The sequence below is a fragment of the Mytilus californianus genome, unplaced genomic scaffold (genome assembly GCF_021869535.1).
Source record: "Mytilus californianus isolate M0D057914Y unplaced genomic scaffold, xbMytCali1.0.p SCAF_5, whole genome shotgun sequence".
Lineage (NCBI taxonomy): Eukaryota > Metazoa > Mollusca > Bivalvia > Mytilida > Mytilidae > Mytilus > Mytilus californianus.
This window is the reverse complement of record NW_026262701.1, coordinates 3,028,728-3,049,746: the sequence shown is the minus strand read 5'-3', so window position 1 is coordinate 3,049,746 and position 21,019 is coordinate 3,028,728. Positions and strand designations below refer to the sequence as shown.

The 21,019-nt window shown below is 31.6% G+C and overlaps 1 protein-coding gene across 5 annotated transcripts; it reads left to right on the top strand.

Annotated features, from left to right (window-relative positions):
* Nucleotides 1-3,309: 3,309 nt before the first annotated feature.
* On the top strand, nucleotides 3,310-20,213 carry LOC127703075 (uncharacterized). 5 transcript variants are annotated; one of them, XM_052207462.1, is made up of 5 exons: nucleotides 3,310-3,396; nucleotides 6,259-6,324; nucleotides 11,687-11,853; nucleotides 16,972-17,059; nucleotides 18,719-20,213. In XM_052207462.1, the coding sequence occupies exons 4-5, from the start codon at nucleotides 17,012-17,014 to the stop codon at nucleotides 19,880-19,882; spliced, it is 1,212 nt and encodes a 403-aa protein (XP_052063422.1). In that variant the 5' UTR covers nucleotides 3,310-3,396; nucleotides 6,259-6,324; nucleotides 11,687-11,853; nucleotides 16,972-17,011; the 3' UTR covers nucleotides 19,883-20,213. The 5 variants fall into 5 exon arrangements, with proteins under 5 accessions (XP_052063422.1, XP_052063425.1, XP_052063424.1 ...); XM_052207465.1 differs by lacking the exons at nucleotides 3,310-3,396; nucleotides 6,259-6,324 and adding an exon at nucleotides 6,352-6,396; XM_052207464.1 differs by lacking the exons at nucleotides 3,310-3,396; nucleotides 6,259-6,324 and adding an exon at nucleotides 6,413-6,469.
* Nucleotides 20,214-21,019: the final 806 nt, after the last annotated feature.

Here is a 21,019-nt window from a genome sequence, read left to right as displayed (position 1 = left end):
TATGATCAAAATGTGCAAATTGTTAAACAAGAATTCAATTTTATAAAGAGATCAAAACGATTCCTCGTAGTATAGTATCAACATAGGTAAAACGCACATCATCATCCTAATCTCTGTCGTTCTTTCCTCATTCTCTCTCCTTTTTTCAGTATAGTTTAGTAATATTTATGTTGTTTATATTATATGATGCATGCTCACGTTCAATTTGTATTGTTATATATATTGTATTGTGGAGAAGACTTTATAAGTATGTTTTACTTGTGTCTGATCCTTTTTAGCTTTGAGCAAATAAAATATATTTAAACTAAACTAAACGGAAAGAGTGCAGGAGTGTAGCCTCGACAAGTGAATCATATCTGTGATCATGGGTGAGACAGATATCATCGATGCCATTTGAAACTTTTAGTTCATTAGTTCCTTGTAAGCAGCAACAGCTTTGCACGGAAATCTTAACATGAAATACAAGCCCTAGAATATAGTATCAATTGGGAGATATACACCATAAAATAGGCGCTGCTTAAAGTGTTGCTTCTCAGAAAGGAATTCTAGGTTCTATGAATGTAAAGAGTGTGATGCTTAATTCAGCAGAAAGAGGCCGAACAAGGTACACACGTTACTTTAAAGAAGCTTTTTACCTTGTTGCTTCTGATATTATATAAATTTATCGACAGGTTTGAAACAGTTAATAAATAATTGAGGTGACCTATTGCATTTACAATATGACGCTCAAAACATTGGATGAATTTTCTACAGATCTTGAATCAGTGCTTATTTTTTTCTTAACCATTTTGAGGCAAAGGAAAAAATAAAAAGCTTCAGTACAGTAATTGCTAATAGATATCAATAAATACCTTTTTTATGTAACATATGCGTATTAACGAATTCAATTAAATAACATTCAAGTTTTAATTTCTTGGTAGCAGCTGATGTTATTGATAGATTTTGTTGATATTGAATCATAACGAATCAAATATGATACCTTCTGACTGTTGACTGCATGTAGAATTTTCACCATCTTATTTGACACCGTAAACCTATTTTAAAAAAATGCGTAAATACATCCTCACAAAGGACAATTTTGTGTTGTCTTTGTTATAAAGGAATGTGTAAAACTATTAATGTACATCAATTTATAGATTCTATTTCATAATTTAATTATGACCATATACTTTATTTCAACAATTTGCTTATGACAATTATTAAATTTTGATGGCTAAAAAGAAAAGTGTAACATAAATCCTGTAGAAATCAATATAAAAATCGACCATTATATTTTTTTTATAATTTTATTTTTTTATTTTTTGAGTTGTCTCATCGACATATCTCTATTCTATGATTTATTTTCTTTCTCGAAAATCTGTATGTTTCCTCTTGTAAATTTAGTATGTGTGTTTTGTGTACTTCGGATTTTCGTATTTTCGTGGGTAAAAATTTTCGTGGATTGGAAAAAAACTTGCATTTTTGTGAATATTTTTGGTTTTGCCAAAATATAAATACAACCTTATAAAATATGTAGTTCATTGAATATTTAAATTTATAGTTCACCTGTACCCACAAAATCCACGATTATTGGTGTCCAACAACTTATAATGAATCTGCATTAGTGAATACAATAGATATTAGAAGGTGTGGTATGAGTGCCAATGAGAAACTCTCCATCCAAGTCAAAATTTGTAAAAGTAAACCATTATAGGTCAAAGTACGGCCTTCAACACGGAGCCTTGGCTCACACCGAACAGCAAGCTATAAAGGGCCCCAAAAATGACTAGTGTAAAACCATTCAAACAGGAAAACCAACGATCTAATCTATATAAAAACGAGAAACGAGAAACACTTATGAATCACATCAACAAACGACAACCACTGCACATCAGGTTCCTGACTTAGGACAGGTGCAAACAAATGCAGCGGGTTTAAACGTTTTAAAAGGCGCCAACCTTCACCCTACCCAATAGTGTAACATCACAACATAGAAAGATATACTACACGTACTTAGTAAGACTTTACACAAATGGGTAAAGTTATACTATGTTTATCTATTCAAAAAATAAAAGTTGGTAAACACCTTGATATAAGCATATAAAAACTACAGGAGCGTTTGTGCACTAAAATCAGTATATCATTTAATACACAAGGAAGGGGTGATTTAAATAACATTAAAATTACAGCACCACAATAATTATAACAGCTTCTAAATGACAGAATAGGACACACACTTAGTCAATATGCTGCTGTAATGTCACCATTCTTCTGATGTTTGATCTTTGGAGTTTTAAGTATGTTATCGATTTGTCATTATTTTCTTTTTATTCATTTCCAGTCATGGAGTTTATTGGTGTAGTGTGTATTTGTGACTTTCCACCTCATTCTTATGCTACTAGATCATACCATAGCTGTTGGGGTGTGGTGCTTTGACTCCAGTTTTAGGTTAATACTTAGGATTCTTCCTCTCCGGATGATTGGTGACTAGGGTCATTTTTAGAGAAATTTTAAACAGCAAAAATGTACAAAATTATAAGCCTGATATCTTTAGAGTTTTTTTTATATAAAAGTTGTTCAGCAACAACAGAACATATTTCCTACTTTTTTAATTCTTTTTTTAAAAATTTGATACTTTATTATTTATTGAATTATTAATCTCATTTTGTGTGTGGGAGTAAACATAATATAACCTTATGGTATCACCACAGCCCAGTAGCCAGTATTTCGAAATGTGCTGTTATAAAATTTTGAAATCATCTTAAAGGTTAAAAAAAGATATATTTCTCTCATGCAAAGTTGTGATTCTTTGTTTAGATTTGGCTACACTTTATGTCCTTTTTTTGGTTTGATTAACTTTTCAATGTTTATATAAGTATTGGTTTTCTAAATTTTTGGTCTCGAGCATCACTGAAGACATATTTATTGTCGAAATGCGACATATGCTATAGTATAACTGGTAACGTTTATGTTATTTTATTAGCTCTTTTCCTTATATAAGTTTTTGTTTAATATATTTGATACTTATTATATTTCGTATACCAGATTAATTAAATGCAGCTACATATTGTAATTTACCTGTGTATTAATTAAGTTTAAATTGCTTAAACAACAAATCTTATAACATCAGCCATTGTTCTCTGTTTGTGGGTATAGAATGAATATGTTATGTTATTATGTTTGAATAGCAGAAAAAAACCGTTATGCGTCCTGCCTATGCAAGGTAAAGACACGATCAATTTAAACCGTCAAAATAATGGCTTACGTATACCAGATATATCACGTTTGATATATAATTATATAGATTGAGTTTTTTTAGATCAAGCCATTGATTTTTTTAAAGATTGCACAGGTATTGCGCTTCTATAATTTATGGCCACATCTCGTTTATTGTTATATTACCTTGGCTTGCTACAGGTAAGTGTATTTTTAGTTTATGTACGTATACTTTTGTCAAGTTGCCACCGACCTATAAGAATATATATCGACTATCGAACAATTTTTTACTTTCTCAAATAATCAAGAAATGGTAAATGGTGTTTGTCTGCTATATCAAGAAGTTGCATCGTTCAGTAAACATGGTAAAGATCGGTGTGTAATAACGACATACCTGGTGTAATACGATAACGGGTATGTGGGAAAACTCAAATAATAATGTCTGTCACTTTAGTACTAAAATGTATTTCACAAGAACTGCTGGGTTGTAGGTAATGCATTTTGTATTTTGGCAACTTATGAAGGTAACAATATGGTTATTGTAATCCCCTCACAATTTCTAAACTAAATCTGAGATTGACTTATTCCCGCTGATTTTCTTGCTTTAATGGCTTACTTTGTTAATTACTGCACTTTTTCTCTGTGACTTAGTTGACAGAAGCTATGTGTGGACAGGATCTGCACAGACTCCGCTCTCCTCCTTAATGATACAAAAAAGAAGACTTCCTGGAATTTCAAAAAATATCCAACAGAACTGTGTACAGACCACACTAATACCTACACCAGACCCCTCCAAAGACATAGAAACAAAAAACAAAGAGCACTCGTAAAATACTAGTAGTTAATTCAATTATTTTCATATAGAAATAAGAAGATGTGGTATGAGTGCCAATGAGACAACTCTCCATCCAAGTCACAATGTGTAAAAAGTAAACAATTATAGGTCAAAGTATGGCCTTCAACACGGAGCCTTGGCTCACACCGAACAGCAAGCTATAAAGGGCCCCAAAATGACTAGTGTTTAACAATTCAAACAGGAAAACCAACGGTCTAAACTATATAAAAAACAAGAAACGAGAAGGACTTATAAACCACATCAACAAACAACAGGTTCCTGACTTACAAAATAGTAAGATCTTTTTAGTAGCTAGGTGTTAGAAAACTTACAAAAACCGAGTTTTATTTGTAGTATTAGTCTCAATGCATATAGGAGGGACATTGAACATGTTCAGAGGACACCTTTAGCTGAGATATGGTATTGATATGATTGTCTGTTTTTTCACGCTCTGTGGAGCGCTCGATGTCTTGGGTGCGTCGACTGGACTACAAGCTCATGGTTGGGTTAAAGATCGAAGTTGCATTTGTTGATTACGGTTTATACGTGTACTATGAGATCTAAGATTACGTTGTCCATTATCACGTTTGAATAATCCTCACTCTTCAGATTACACACAATTGTTAAAAAGAATTAATTGATCTATTTAAAACAGAAACGGAAGATACCAAAGAGATGTTCAAACTCATTAGTCGAAAACAAACTGACAATACCATGGCAAAAAATCGAAAAAAGACGAAAACACAAACAACGGTACACAAATCACAACATAGGAAACTAAAGACTGAGCAACACGAACTTTACAAAAAACCGGGGGTGATCTCAGGTGCTCCGAAAGGTTAAGCAGATCCTGCTCCACATGTGCCCGTAAAATTTTCGAAGGGTTGATTTTAACTTCACCATGTCCACCACTTGGAACTCTTGGTTCAATAGCTTCGCTGTAAGCAGTTAACATTTATCAAGAAAATCATGATAAGAAATACAAGCTCTGGAATATTGTATCAACTGGGATATACCTACTACATGCTGGTGCTGCTGGGATGTTGCTACATAGAAATGGAAAGTTCATAATTGGGAAGCTCAAATCATCTCTTTTGTTCATTGTCTATTTCTAGACGTAAGTCAAGAAATGAGGCAGTCTTAATTAACTGTATCTGTTGTATCCTTCATTTCAAGTTCAATGGGATAGATGCGTTCAACATGCATGAAGTCAACAACACAAATATAAATACACAGATGCTGACGTGTAATCGTAAAACAACAATGTTTCTAGGTCTGTTTTTTATTTGATTGTCCCCTTGGTGTCTTCTCTCTCTATTTACACAAAAACTTTAAACAGACGAACGGACCGGAAAACATTAATCAACTAATATCATAGGGAGGACATAATAATAGTGAGAGTATTAATAATACCACTCAAAAATATCAATTGAACATTCGAACGATTTTTGGGTCATTTTCATTATTATTGTTATTTCATTATTAGGAGTATAGAGGCAGTAGTTATCAAGTTGACATCCAAGGTCATAAATTGAAGATAATTTTAAAGCGTAATGACAAAAAAAAACGAAAGATAAATAAGTCCATAAAGAAATTAAGGTTCCAACTCTCTCAGTTAGGGTTGACCTTACATGAATTTGACTGTTCGTTTTACGTCCCTCTTGCGCATATGGCGCATAACGTTTCTACGTATCTGTACATCCCTATGTTGTGTATCGTATCTATACATCCCTATGTTACGTATCTATACATCCCTATGTTGCGTATCTATACATTCCTATGTTACGTATCTATACATCCCTATGTTACGTATCTATACACCCCTATGTTGCGTATCTATACATCCCTATGTTACGTATCTATACATTTCTATGTTATGTATATATGCATCCCTATGTAACGTATCCATACATCCCTATGTTGCGTATCTATACATCCCTATGTTACGTATCTATACCATACATCCGTATGTTGCGTATATATACATCCCTATGTTGCGTATCTATACATCCCTATGCTGCGTATTTATACATCCCTATGTTGCAAATGTTTTGAAATGAAAAAAACTCATCAAAGACATCAGGCTTACAATTTTGTACGTGAGACGCGCGTTTCGTCTACAAAAGATTCATCATTGACGCTCGAATCAAAAAGAGTTTCTGATGAAGGTAAATCAGGAAAAATGCTTCGAACGCACACAATCTATTAAGTGTTCTTTTCATTTTCAGAGTTTTCTTAACAACTTCAATAAATAACATAAGTGATGGTAGACAGATCAATACATAATCCTCAAGGTAAACAAGTATATTAACAACTTCAATAAATAACATAAGTGATGGTAGACAGATCAATACATAATCCTCAAGGTAAACAAGTATATTAACAACTTCAATAAAATAACATAAGTGATGGTAGACAGATCAATACATAATCCTCAAGGTAAACAAGTATATTAACAACTTCAATAAAATAACATAAGTGATGGTAGACAGATCAATACATAATCCTCAAGGTAAACAAGTATATTAACAACTTCAATAGAATAACATAAGTGATGGTAGACAGATCAATACATAACCCTCAAGGTAAACAAGTATATTAACAACTTTAATAAAATAACATAAGTGATGGTAGACAGATCAATACATAATCCTCAAGGTTAACAAGTATATTAATAATTCAATACACTTATATTGATAAATTTTTAATTAAATTCTTGACAGCAAGCTAAACATACGGTGACCAAAGATAGACAACTATGCATACTATAATAAAAAATTTAAAAAAAATAGGAAAAGGAACCAGGGAGTATTCAAAAATAATAAGTCCAATAAAAAAATAGATAACACGTCCCCTCCTCATTTAAGCAAAAAACTCTTTTTTTGGATATCAAATCATTTTATTCCTGTTGGTTTCTAACGTACCTATTAAAAGTTGTTTCAGAGAAACATCAATTCCGTTTATATAATGATAACTTTAACAATCGATTCCCAAAGCTTACAACTAACCAGACGCCACATTTTGACTGTAAAAGGGAAGGTATCAGAAGATCACTTTTAGAACCTTTAAGTAAAAAAATATCCGAAAGTATTAGATATCTAGCCATTAACGTCATATAGATGGTCATAAGATATTAATCTGTGAGATATTCGTATTTATATTTTTCATTGTGTCTGACGCCAGTAAGGTCTAGATAAGGCACCTGTTGATATAGCACCATCAGATGGCGATATGGTACCTTCGATAGTAAATTTCATTTGCCTCCGTTTGTACAGAAGCTTCTGTTTTCAGAGACAATTTGAAGTATGGGATTGCTATAAATAATCATTACTGTTTTATTATGGACAAGATGTGCACTTCCACAACCATTGTTAAATTACATATACATCCACAAATGTATTTTTCATACAAAGATCTAATATACATTTTTTTCTTCTCGTTTTAACCTAATTTAAAATGCTTTGTCAGGATTTATTTGAATACATATTTTCAAAATGTGAGTTTTTTTCATTGGCTTTATAGTATCTCCTTTAGATTTAAGTATTATGTAAACTATAAGCTAAAAGACTAAAATGTGAATTTCGTTCTCAATATATTTTATAGTTAGACAAATAATGATGCCTTATATGCCATATGCATGAATGAAGGTCTGGGTGTTTATATAATAGAGAATAATGGACAAAGACCAAAGAATGGACAAAAAAATTGGATAAAAATAGAGAATAATGGGGTGCTAAAATATAAATAACATATAAAATAAAATAATGAGGTGCTAAAATACAAAGAGGATATGAAATAATGGGGTGCTAAAATATAAAGAACATATAAAATAATGGGGTGCTAAAATATAACGAACATATAAAATAATGGGGTGCTAAAATATAAAGAACATATAAAATAATGGGGTGCTAAAATATAACGAACATATAAAATAATGGGGTGCTAAAATATAACGAACATATAAAATAATGGGGTGCTAAAATATAACGAATATATGAAATAATGGGGTGCAAAATAATAGGATCCTAAAATATAAAGAACATATAAAATAATGGGGTGCTAAAATATAACGAACATATAAAATAATGGGGTGCTAAAATATAAAGAACATATAAAATAATGGGGTGCTAAAATATAACGAACATATAAAATAATGGGGTGCTAAAATATAACGAACATATAAAATAATGGGGTGCTAAAATATAACGAATATATGAAATAATGGGGTGCAAAATAATAGGATCCTAAAATATAACGAACATATAAAATTATGGGGTGCTAAAATATAACGAACATATAAAATAATATGGTGCTAAAATATAACGAATATATGAAATAATGGGGTGCAAAATAATAGGATCCTAAAATATAAAGAACATATAAAATAATGGGGTGCTACAATACAAGTGATTGGTGTTTGCTTTACCATGTTTAGTAAGCATCGGCACAAAAAGGCTATATCTCGGCGATGCTAACATACAAAGAATAGAAACTAATGGAAAATATGAAAAGAAAAAAATAACCTTAAAGGGGCACTAGCTGTCAAAATCATGTTCACCGATTTGACTCAAATTCTCATATTTGATTTATAACAATGTAAAACATTTATCCAAATTATAAAAAGTCTAAAATAAACAATTTACAGGGCATGGCCTCGAGAATGTGTAGCTTCGTTTCGTGTGTATTTTAGTCTAGGCGCCATCTAATTAACTATCGAGTTGACCTCCGAACACATCCGATGGCCATATAAGCGATATAAACATAAATATAGATATAAATAGATATTGAAACTCGTGCAATTGGATTTTTCTAGGTCTTTTTAATTTCATATTATAGATTAAAAATAAATGTTAATCATCTTTTTAACCTGTATAAGAATGATTGTTGTGGATCGAATCAGTCAATCAAATGATTTACCTTTGTTTCACTTTCAATGTTGACATTCTTTTCCTTTTTTCCTTTAAATAACTCAACACGCACTATGCATGCATTATCTATTTCTAGCCAAGGGGTTAAATTGAAGTTCACACCAATACGGATTCAATGGGGTAGAATTATTCACTTGCAAGTGAATAATTCATCATCAATGTTTTTTAGCTTATTTTGACAAAATTGAACCATACTGGCTGCTAAAAGCGAATTATTATTTCACTCTTCTAATTTCATTAATGTTTGAACAAAAGAAATCATATTTTAGATTTTTATATATCTCGTAGCTAGTGCCCCTTTAATGAATTAAAGATTATCAAAAAATGATTGATTAATTGATTGATTGATGCCACTTTAGTTTTTTTATGGAGGAAACCGGAGTGCCCGGAGAAAACACAGACCCGAACAGGACTGAGATAAACTGACAATCCTAGTCAATTAAAATTGAAGTCGAACGCACCTCCACTCGAACTCACAACTTCAGGCGTGGCTAGTGATAACTGTCAATGAATTACCTAGACCACTTGACCACAGAAGCCCTACAAATTTGGAGAATACACCCCCATAATGGAGGAAATGAATGATATGCTGTATATATATATAACTACAAGTCTTTTTTTTTATAGTACTTCCATAACTTGTGGATAAACCAACCGACACAAAGTATTGTTATGAACTTCAAAGGCTTTTCTCATATAATTATGAATTTGTTTGGCATTAGACAAAATTATTTGGATTAAGTATAAGAGAGGCGAAAAATACCAAAAAGGAACAACAGACAATAAACAGAAAACAAAACACAACATAGAAATATTTTATAGGGGGGGGGGGTCAAGAGGGGGTCCATTAACAGGTTAACAAGTTTTTCATTTTGCTCAAACAGATAGCAGTAAGTTTAAAATACTGAAAACAGCAATTCAAACGAACTTAAATGAGAAAACAGAGAAAACAGTTCAAAAATCAAAAAATATCTAACAGGGGTATTTTTTTTTCTCATAACAGTTAACAACAATGTCAATGTTAAAAAAAAAGCTATAACAGCTAATTAGTCAATAACAGTTAACATCACATATATTTTCAAAATAACAGTTAACAAAATTTTAAAAATAACTTAACACCTTAACAGAAAAGAAATTGCCTCTACCCACAATCATTCATGATTTGATAACACCATCTTTAATCAAATTTATGAAAATACTAAACTTTTCTCGAAGATTTTTATATAGGGGACAATATGAAAGGAAGTGCACTTCATCTTCTACTTTATCTCCGCAAGATTTTCAGAATCTTTCCGTTGCTCAAGGTTTTGGTTTACTGTATCTCCCAGTTTCAATGGCAAGTGAATGTGCACTTATTCTAATTTTTGTGAGAAGTGATCTCTTACATGTTGGTATATCAAAGCTTAGGTAAGGTTTAAACTCAAATGATGAACAATGGCAAGTGAATGTGCACTTATTCTAATTTTTGTGAGAAGTGATCTCTCATATGTTGGTATATCAAAGCTTAGGTAAGGTTTTAACTCAAATGATGAACGATTTTAATATAAATTCTGAGTATACATGTGTTATAAGATTTAATATGCTCAAGTTGATTTAATATTTTGCATTCATAAAAGTGTTTTAGTGAATCCTCAAACGCAGTCTATGATTATAACCTATACAATAAATATTTCTTTTGTTTTAAGTGTTTGAATTGCGTTTTCTATGTACAAGGACCTGTATTTTCATAGCACGCTGAAATTAAAATCTGAACTGAAAAATTTCTCAACAAAAAACTATCAAAGATCACTAGTGGTGTTTACACACACGGATGAACAATTTATATCCTTCGTTTTAATAATAATGTTTAAAGATGCAAAACAATATGTCAATGCTGTGAAATCTATTGTTATATACTGTGAAGAGCTAGGAGTTTGAATATACCTCAACAACATTGGTCGTTTTTTCGGCGTTAAACATTTGCTCACTATACCTATGACACTAGTAATAAATATACTGCTTACCACAATTGGCAAACACAATAGATTTATCCATACGAAAAAAAGAGCCACTGTCAAAATTCAAATCAAAATCGGGGGAAAAAAATGTTGGATTTAAAGAATGCCTCTCTATAGCATGCAATATAATAATAATATAATGTTTATTGCCTAATACCAAATTTGTTTGCGACATTGTAAAAGCGATGTTGGTTTATTGGTTTCAAAAATGAAAACTTTTTATTTGTGTGCAATTTTTTTAAAAGAAAATTAGAATAACATGTATAGTCAGGAGTGAAACCATGTGTATAAACTGTAAAATCACTTTAAAAAGGTCAGTTGTACAACCCTACAACCTTTCAACGCAACCTTTTAGCATTTATATGTCTGTATTATCTCGACAGGTCAATACTTGATACATTTGTCTGAAAAAATTATAGGTACCTATATACAAGGGATCATTTTCCAAATAACTTGTAGAGAAAAATGTCTCTTTGAACGTTAAAATGCAAATGATAAGTTGGTCGTATACGTAGCCCATACTTTAGTGTTGAAAGTAGGATAGTTGAAAAACTGAAACGTTGATGAACAATATTTTATCTTTCTTCGGAGATATCCTTCCCCCATTGAAAGCTTATCTTTGTAGACGATGGTTGAACCGACGGTAGTGTTACTGCATGAAATATTTCTTTGTGTTTATTATTGATATTCACGTTTTTCTATGTTATACATATATTCATATCATATTTCAGATGTCATATTCATTATCATATCACATTGACGCTTGATGAATGACAAATCCAAATCAAGCACACCTTCTTACCAGCATGCTTTCTAGTTACCGCCAAAGAATCCATTCTTACCTGTAATATCTTTTCATACCTGTGGATGTGTTGCGCCATTAGCTATATATTTACAGGTTTGTTATTTCTATTTCTTAGTTTTAAGGTTCGGTTCTAATATTTTTGTTTATAACTGGTTTTTTTTCTTTGAATACTATTGTTCAATGGTATATTTATACTTGTTGTAACTATCATTGTATATATATTTACAGAATAAATATATGAGGGCACTTACGAATTTATATAGCCATATGGGAAAAATACACGACGACAGGAGGAGGTAAACTAAGTATATTGCTGTAGAAAGAAAGTTTGTAACCCACGAAAACTAATTCCACAATAACACCATATGTGTTCATTTATATTTGTACATCAATGCAATGACATATCTATAGAAAAGGTCTTTACATCTTTCGATTTTGTTAGGTTTTCTCCAACGTTGAATGTTTACACTCAATATATATAACACGTTAAGTATAAGGAGAATATAGATATTTGTTAAAGTATTGTATTCATTATCAGCATGATATGAGGAAAAAACATTATACCAGTCTCAAATTTAAACATCTTAAGGTGTTATGTTTTTGGATAAATGCGAAGAAAGATGTGCAGTGTAAAAATGTGATACGATTATAGTGGTATAAATACAGTTCCAATGTGGTGAACAATCGAGTCATGATGAGTCGCACGTTTTAAAATTATATAGATAATAAGAATAATTGTTCTTAAAAGGTTGAATAATTGTTAGGATACACCAAATAGATATTAGTTTTCAGCGGCAAATATTACAAAGTAAACATCTTCAAAATTGTATTAAACTTGAGATACATTGAGGAACACTCGCCAAAAAAATTTACCGGAAAAATAAATAGCACACACTATTGTTCCAGTCCAAAGTTAGGAGCCTGTAATTCAGTGGTTGTCGTTAGTTCATATTTTTTTTTCATAAATTGTACTGTTATAAACTATGCCGTTAGTTTTCATGTTAGAATTGTATCACATTTTTCAAGTCGGGGCCTTCTTTAGCTGACTATACGGAGTGGACTTTTCTCATTGTTTTGTCAGTTTTTCTGCGACTAATAGTCTTTGAATTACCGCATAGTATCTATCCATTTTTTTAACCGGATTTCCGAAGGAAAATGTCGGTTATTAATTTGGTGATGTATGGCGGGCGATAATTTGAAAACGCTTTGCCGAAATCTTTTCAAATTTCATTTATTCATTTATTTTCGTGGTTTCCAATTTTCTTGGATTAAGGAAAACTTGCATGTCCGTGGATATTCAATTTCGTGGTTTTGTCGAAGTCTGCATACAATCCTATAGAAAATAAGTCATTCGTTGAACATTTGATTTCGTGGTTCACTTGTACCCACGAAATCCACGAAATATGGTATCCAACCAATAATAATGAATCCACAGTATGTTGTTTTCTGTGACTAAATGAAGGTCAAGTTCGATTTTCACGATTTTAGCTTTTATCGTTGTTGAGTTGTAGACCTTTCAGTAGCGAAAAGTGATATTTAGAGCGTTGTCCGTGTAATGACTTAAAAACGCTTTGACGAAATCTTTTCAAATTTATATTATTTGCGTTAACCCTAAAATTGACTCAGGAATAGAAACGTGGTCACTATTGGTCTTCTTCTGACCGGCAGTAAAACTCTTGCCAAAATGGGGCGTCCGTTTGGTCGTGAGTATGGGATGTATAAATGCGCAGCAACGTCTGATAAGAAAGGTGGCTAAATTTCTGTTTCTATCCCATTTATCCCCATTTTCTAGTGACAATTTAAATTTCTCGCCATCCATTCGGATTAATTAAGGACCTTCCTGTTTTATTCATGCATGAAATATTTGACACTGGACGTAAAACAAACACCGATCAAGCAATCTATCATTTTGTATTACTCCTATTATCAGTGTTGTAATAATGGTTCCTCTATCAAAATATATGTAATGAAAATAAGTAGTAATTGTATGTATCAAATTATAAATATACTTATACTACTTATACTATGATGCCATTAAATGTAAACGGTTATCGTATATTTATCATGATCACCATAAACGTGGTCTACTTGCGGAATGACAACCCCCCCCCCCCCCCCCCTCACTTTCCTAAATTTATGAAAACTATCGTTTTGCATTTATTATAAAATCATTCTGTAAATGTATTAGTAGTTGTATGATTAACTTCTTTTAGTGCTCTTGAAACAATATTAATCAAAATTCCTGCTATAAGTTCAACTTTAGTTATTTCATTTTACTTTGTATTACTAATAGATTATTGTTTTCTCATTGTAAACTACAAAAAAAAGACAAAACTTTAAACAGTGTATTCAAAGTTTTATAAAGCATTTAAATTATACTTTTCGGTGATCTTAAATAATTAATGCTATAGTTTCTTGTTGTTATTTATCTTAATTTAATCAGAGACATATATGTGTATATATGTCTCTGATTTAATTAATAAAGCTAACATGACATTAATTTTCAATTTAGATTGGTTAACGTACAAAGGGAAGCAACTTTAGTCGTACTACATAGGGCCAATATTGGCAGGTTAATGAGTTGGTGATCTAGACCCATCTCTCTGACGTATTGCTTTAGGGCTAAAAATGTTTTGCATTTAAACAAAAAAACTACAAAACCTGTCCAACTTAATGTTGAAAGGATAATATTTAAATATTCGTTTAACTTAAGGGAACGAAAAAAATAGTTCTTATTATATTTTCTCTTCCCTGTTATTGACTATTCGATTGTGCAAAAGACCCTCAAGCGAAGTAGGCCTAGCTCAGTTTTTGACTGTTCTGTTTCGGCTCTATTGGGTTTTTTTTACGTTTATTTTTTTAAATAATGTTTTTAAATTTACAAAATTTACAGCTTGATAGATATAAGAAGATGTGGTATGAGTGCCAATGAGACAACTCTCCATAGTTTATATGGTACCTGTTAAAGTTAATATCAAAGATGTGTGTACTGCGCACGGAATTTGATGGATAGTTGTCTCTTTGGAAATCATCACTGCTTATTTCCACACCATAGTTATATATACTAAGATAGTATATAATGCTATTTTATAGTTATTTCATCAATTGTAACCCCTCAAAACATGATATCTTTAAAAACTAATAACGGACAAGCCAACATTTCTCTTCATATTTTATGAGCTACGTGTAAATACACTGTTGATTATCGTTTATTTTTTCATACCTGTAATAATGATATCACGATTGAACAGAAGCGTATGTAAACTTTTCTTTTGATTAAATGCACAAATATTATAAAGTATAGATAAAAAATCAATCCAACATGACTTTATTTTATCGGATAGAAAACGGACTTTTATATCGTGTGTATAGATTAATGAGAATAAATTCATGGCTAGTATTTCACAGCACATTTGCTACATTTTATCGTATTGGCGTAAGGATATTTATATCGCGAGCAGAAATTTATTTTCACTTAACTTTTAACGAGAATTGAAAAGTACGAAAACAAATAGTTTAAAATACATGTATTATTTTTTAAATAGGAAAAGAAATGTCCCGTTTAGAAAATAAATGTATTAACATAAGTACCGAGCTCAATGTAAAAAAAATACAAAAAGGGGGGAGTGCATTTTATTATTCGACTACAATAACCAACCAAAAGGACGAATGGAAAACAACTGACATATTGGTACGGGCATGTCCAGAACAAAATATTGATTAAACCTGACGTTATAGATATATATATAGATAGATTAACCTTCTACTTTAAAGACAGTTGTTATAGTTCCGTTATTTGGACAAACAATAGATATAAGAAGATGTGGTATGAGTGCCAATGAGACAACTCTCCATCCAAGTCAAAATTTATAAAAGTTAACCATTATAGGTCACAGTACGGTCTTCAACACGGAGCCTTGGCTCACACCGAACAATAAGCTAAAAAGGGCCCCCAAAAATTACTAGTGTAAACATATATGTAATGAAAATAAGTATATATTTTGATACAAATTATTAATACACTTGCACCACTTATTGCGGACCTGTTTTTGCATTGTTATGAGTTACAATTTATGACTAAAATCAGCAAAGACCCATCGAAACAACATCTAATACAAAAATTTAATAACACTTTTAGATATTTGGATGATATATTGGCTCTCAATAATGACGACTTCAGTATGTACACTAAATAGATTTGTCCTGCTGAACTGACTTTAAATAAAGCTAATACTAACAATGAACACTGCTCTTATCCTGGATCTTGATATCTATATCTTTAACGGGAAGTTTAATAAAAAAATTTACGATAAAAGAGATGATTTTTATTTCCTATTGTTAATAATCCATTTTAGATGGTGACGTTCCCCTGTCACCATCTTATGGTGTTTAATAACTTGTTCGAATCGCTTCGTGTATGTAACAACGTATTTGATTTTAACGAAAGAAATCTCTGTTTTACTGAAAAATTATTACACCAAGGTTTTCGATATCACAAACTAGTCAAACATTTACTAAATTTTATCATCGGTACAAGGACATCATTTTATGGTAATATTCTATACAAAGCACAAAAATGTCGTCATTCACCTCAAAAGCTAACAAAACCTTTAAATAGACTTGTTCGGAAGGGATATAGTTACGATACTGTTGTCAGGTCATTAAAGTTGGCATATTTTGGAATTAATATTGATTCCATTCTAAATTTTATGTGTGAGCAACTGAAATAAACATAATACATTATAGATATACAACACAGTTAACTTTGAAAAATCATTAAAAAAATATAATAAATGTTACAAAGATTAAAAAAAATGATGGTACATTATAGGTTAACATAATTTAATATACCATTTCCAAATCAAGTCTAAATTGAGAAAAAAATAAATACAAGGGTAAACAAAATGAAAATACCACTTTTTTCTTGAATCCGAATCTCATATCCTTACCCACTTGCACCAGGAACGTCCAAAACCTAAAAATCCAAAAATAACGAGCCACGTCATGCAAACAAAAGGAACATAATAGTACAAGACACATAAAGGGAAAACTGCAAAGTAAATAAAATGATACACAAAAACCTCATCACCTAGAATCTATAACTCAAGACCATCCTGTATTATTTGTAAATATTCATCTAATAGGTCATGCTAATAACAGGTAAAAAAAATGAGAAATACGTATTTAGTTGTGAACATGTCTTTGTTACAGAAGTTTCAATAATGGTTGCTGATCAATCCTGAATGCAACTATGGTTGCTGCAACGTTTGCTAATAGAGGATTTAAGTACATTCCGTTGGTAAGAGCCATTTTTCACATTGTATGGTCTTATTTAGGAATTACAATGTTTTCACATAAGACACGCAAAATAAATTTGAATTGAAATTGAAACTCACCATAGATAGCAGGATTAAAATTTTGAACACCAGACGCGTGTCTTGTCTACATACGACTCGTCAGTGGCGCTCGATTCAAAAAAGTTAAAAAGGCTAATTAAAGTACGAAGTTGAAGAGGAAAGAGAACCAAAATTCCGAAACAAATACAATTAAATGTGCTTAAGCCATGATGGAAATAAACGTCATAGATTTTCATATTTACAAGTCCCTTCAATCAACATACTTCGTATTTCCTTATGTGTGTAAAAAAGTAAGAGGGCAATTTTCAACCCGAAAACAAATCAATTTTTAACAGAGAGAGCCATAAAACCTTTCAAAACTAGTAGTGTTTTTTTATAAATATAAGTATATATAAAATCAATATTTGTTGACAGTTGATACAATCATAGACTATTCCTTATTTTGGCCTCTTTCGTTGTTGTTTCATTCCATTATTTGAGTAATAAATTGATTAGTTATTTCATAGTTTCGGGGATGTTCAAATGTATGTGGCTTCGGAAGCGTTTCATTATATACAGGTTACGATTGGTATAGTTTGTCTTTTAACACTAGCCGGTTCTTATTCCATGTTGTCTTTTTAATCTGAAGGGAATACCTGCATGGTTGTCTTTTTGGTTTAGCAATAATCTCCTATGTTCAATTTTGAACTGCTCAGCAAATTTGCGTTAATTTTTTTTTGTCTTTTATTTCATTGTTTTGTTTTACTTTTGCAGCTTATCAGTATATATTATTGTTTTTTTTTAATCACTCTACAATTCAGTTCCTTTCAGTATTTGGATCTCAACTGCTCTATAAATGTGGATCTCGTCTGCTCTATAAATCTCTTTCTGAATTCATGTTTTCATTTGCTATCTTCTAATTATACTCTCTTAAAACTTTCGATACGGAATGAGTGGAAGGTTGTTGATCTTTCTTTTAATCTGATCCTAGTGATTTAATGAAGATTCTTTTGAAACATATAATTTGAAACAACAGATGGCACTTCTGATAGCTGATCAAATCTCGTTATGGAAATTTTAAGTCTCATATGGTTCGCCACAATGATATCTTTTATTTCTATTTCTGATAAACAACATAACTGAAAAGTTATTATGCACTCTTTAATGAAGTGAAAAGTTAAACGTTACTGGGAAAAACGTTTTTCAAATAAAAAGGTCTTGAGTTCATTAAATATGTACTAAAAATAAGAATAAGTATGTTTGCAAGAGGTTTGCGCATATTTTAAGTGTTCATCAAAATGCAGTGAGTTGTTCTTTTCCTTCTTGGATCAATCTAATAATTGAGTTGGTATGTCTGTTGTGCACTTTAAATTTTGAATTCATGTATAACGCCCGATATTTAATCATATGGTGTGCGTATGTTCACCTCAGTATCTTGAATTTTCTCTTTCTACAAAAATGATAATATCAAAATAAAAAGGAAAATAGTTGAATAGTTTTTTGTTTGTTCCAACTCGGGAAAGGTGGTCTGATATTTCCACAGATGTGTTCTAGTTTATAGATATAAATATTGATTCCAGATATTTCTTTGGATAATGTTTAATTATTTTTGATATTTGCAGGTACTTGCTGTTTTGGTCATAATAATTGTAATTTTTCCATACAGTAGACAGATAAATATGTCAACAACTGTTACCAATGTGATGCATGGAATGGTTCCATCTGTCGTATATTTCAACTCCAACAAAAATAAAACAGACACATTATGCCAAAACTGTACGAAAATCAATCCTTCTTTCAATACAAAACCGATCTTTCAGAACTACTTTTTTCCAGAGTCTAAGTGTGACAAAAAATTATTGGTGTATGAATGCGCTGGAATTTGCGGAGGACTTGGTGACAGAGAAAAGGGAATTTTAAGTGCATTTTTGCTATCCTTATTAACCCAACGTACTTTTGTTGTACTTCATCGAACACCATGTGAAATTAAGAAGTTTTTTGAGCCACGTATATATGATTGGTCAAAATGTTCAGCATCTGTATCACAAGCTAAATCAAAGGGATTTTTAATGGTCAACTACATTGATGCACATGGAAATTTGCCCCAGAGTTTTGAAAATTTAAGAGGATATGATATATGGAAAGAACACGTGGTTTTTATACACGTTAACATTCGTTTGAATAACAGGATAATGAGCCATCCAATAGCAAGAGAAACTATACCATGGATTTTGACATCGCCTCCTGAATTTGTTATGTCTCAACTGTGGCATGCGCTATTTAAACCAGAAGCAGCCTTACTTACACACTTAAACAACTTCATTACAAATTGCACATTGAATAGCAAACGAAAGCTTATTGCAGTTCACATTCGTACTAGATTTCTTCAGAAAGACCTTAGCGCGCATGTAAAACAAATATTCGCATTTCTTGATAATTATAATGACAAGTCAAATTTTACCCTTTACATTGCATCCGATAGCGAGGATATAAAAAATCAAGCAAAAAAAAGATATCTGAACTTTGCTTCATTAAACAGACACGTTGTGCATATCGACGAGACAAATGATGCATGTGATGGTATGTACACAGCTATTTTTGAACAACTAGTATTATCCAGGGCCGACATACTAGTCATGACACAAAGCGGGTTTTCTCGTATGGCGGCATATATCCGTGGCAAGCCTGACGAAATATATCTTTATCATGCTAAAGATAAATCAGACGAGTCCTTTTTTGAACAAATAACACTAGAAACACTGCCAAAAATGTTTCCAATCAGCTAATCACGATCACTGTTAGAGGAACATGACAACAGAAATATTTCATGTAATATCAATTATAGATTAAATATGATATTTTAAATCCTGGTCCTTTTGAAAGATAAGAAGATAAAGGAATTCAGAAGACAATTACCAACAGTAAACGTCATTACCAATTGAATCAAAGAAAAATAGAGAGAACTCGATTATTCCGAAAGATCATGATGTTAACATATTCCTGGTAATTTTGATAATACTGAGCTACCTCTAATTCATTGTGTTTACAAAAAATCTACACGGAAATATGATTTTGATTATAGCGAGATGTATAAAAATAAATATCGTCCCCCGTCAATTATTGATTGGAATGTGTGTCGTAACATCATCTACGACTCATTCCGTCCATACCTACTGTGTGAAAAAGATAAAACGAGAAAAAGCTTAGATTCTTTTTTTCAATTCAGTGATGAAAATAGTTGATATTCGTATTAAACATTTTAAAGAACATTTTACTCCTGACAACAACCATAATAACCCTATTTCTCGTATCAAACATAAGTTAAAAGAACTCGGCAAGGGATTTGTTTGTCCCGGCTGATAAGGCTGCCAATAATATCATTATTGTTTGACGTAAATTTTATATTGAGGTCCTGCAAATTAAGGAAATCACGAATTCACCAACGTTCCAACTGACTCAATTTTCGGAAAATGACATCGTTAACAAACAAGCTTTTTGCTACCTCTTTACAAGCCGAACTCATTTACATGAACGTTCCAACTATGAACTGGCTTCCGTCTTCAAGCCTTTGCATTATTAATTTGTGTTGATCATTTCCATTTTGCTTAGTTTCTTCTGTTTTCTATTCTAATATCGGACGCTCGGACTTCCTTTAAACTGAGTTTCACTGTGCGTATTAATTTGTATTTGTTTATTCCACATTGGCTAGAGGTAAAGGGGGAGAGTTGCGATCTCACAAAACATGTTTAACCCCGCCACATTTTTTTGCGCCTGGCCCAAGTCCGGAACCTCTGGACTTTGTTAGTCTTGTATGCTTATTAATTTTGGTTCATATATATTTTTCGGAGATTAGTGTGGTGTCCATTTTACTGAACTAATATACATTATTGTTAAAGGGCCAGCTGAAGTCCGTCTTCAGGAGC

Coding starts and splice junctions, on each gene's coding strand:
- LOC127703075 (XM_052207462.1), top strand. CDS start 17,012: ATGGTTGCTGCAACGTTTGCTAATAGAGGATTTAAGTACATTCCGTTG. Junction 17,060..18,718: donor GATTTAAGTACATTCCGTTG/GTAAGAGCCATT, acceptor TGATATTTGCAG/GTACTTGCTGTTTTGGTCAT.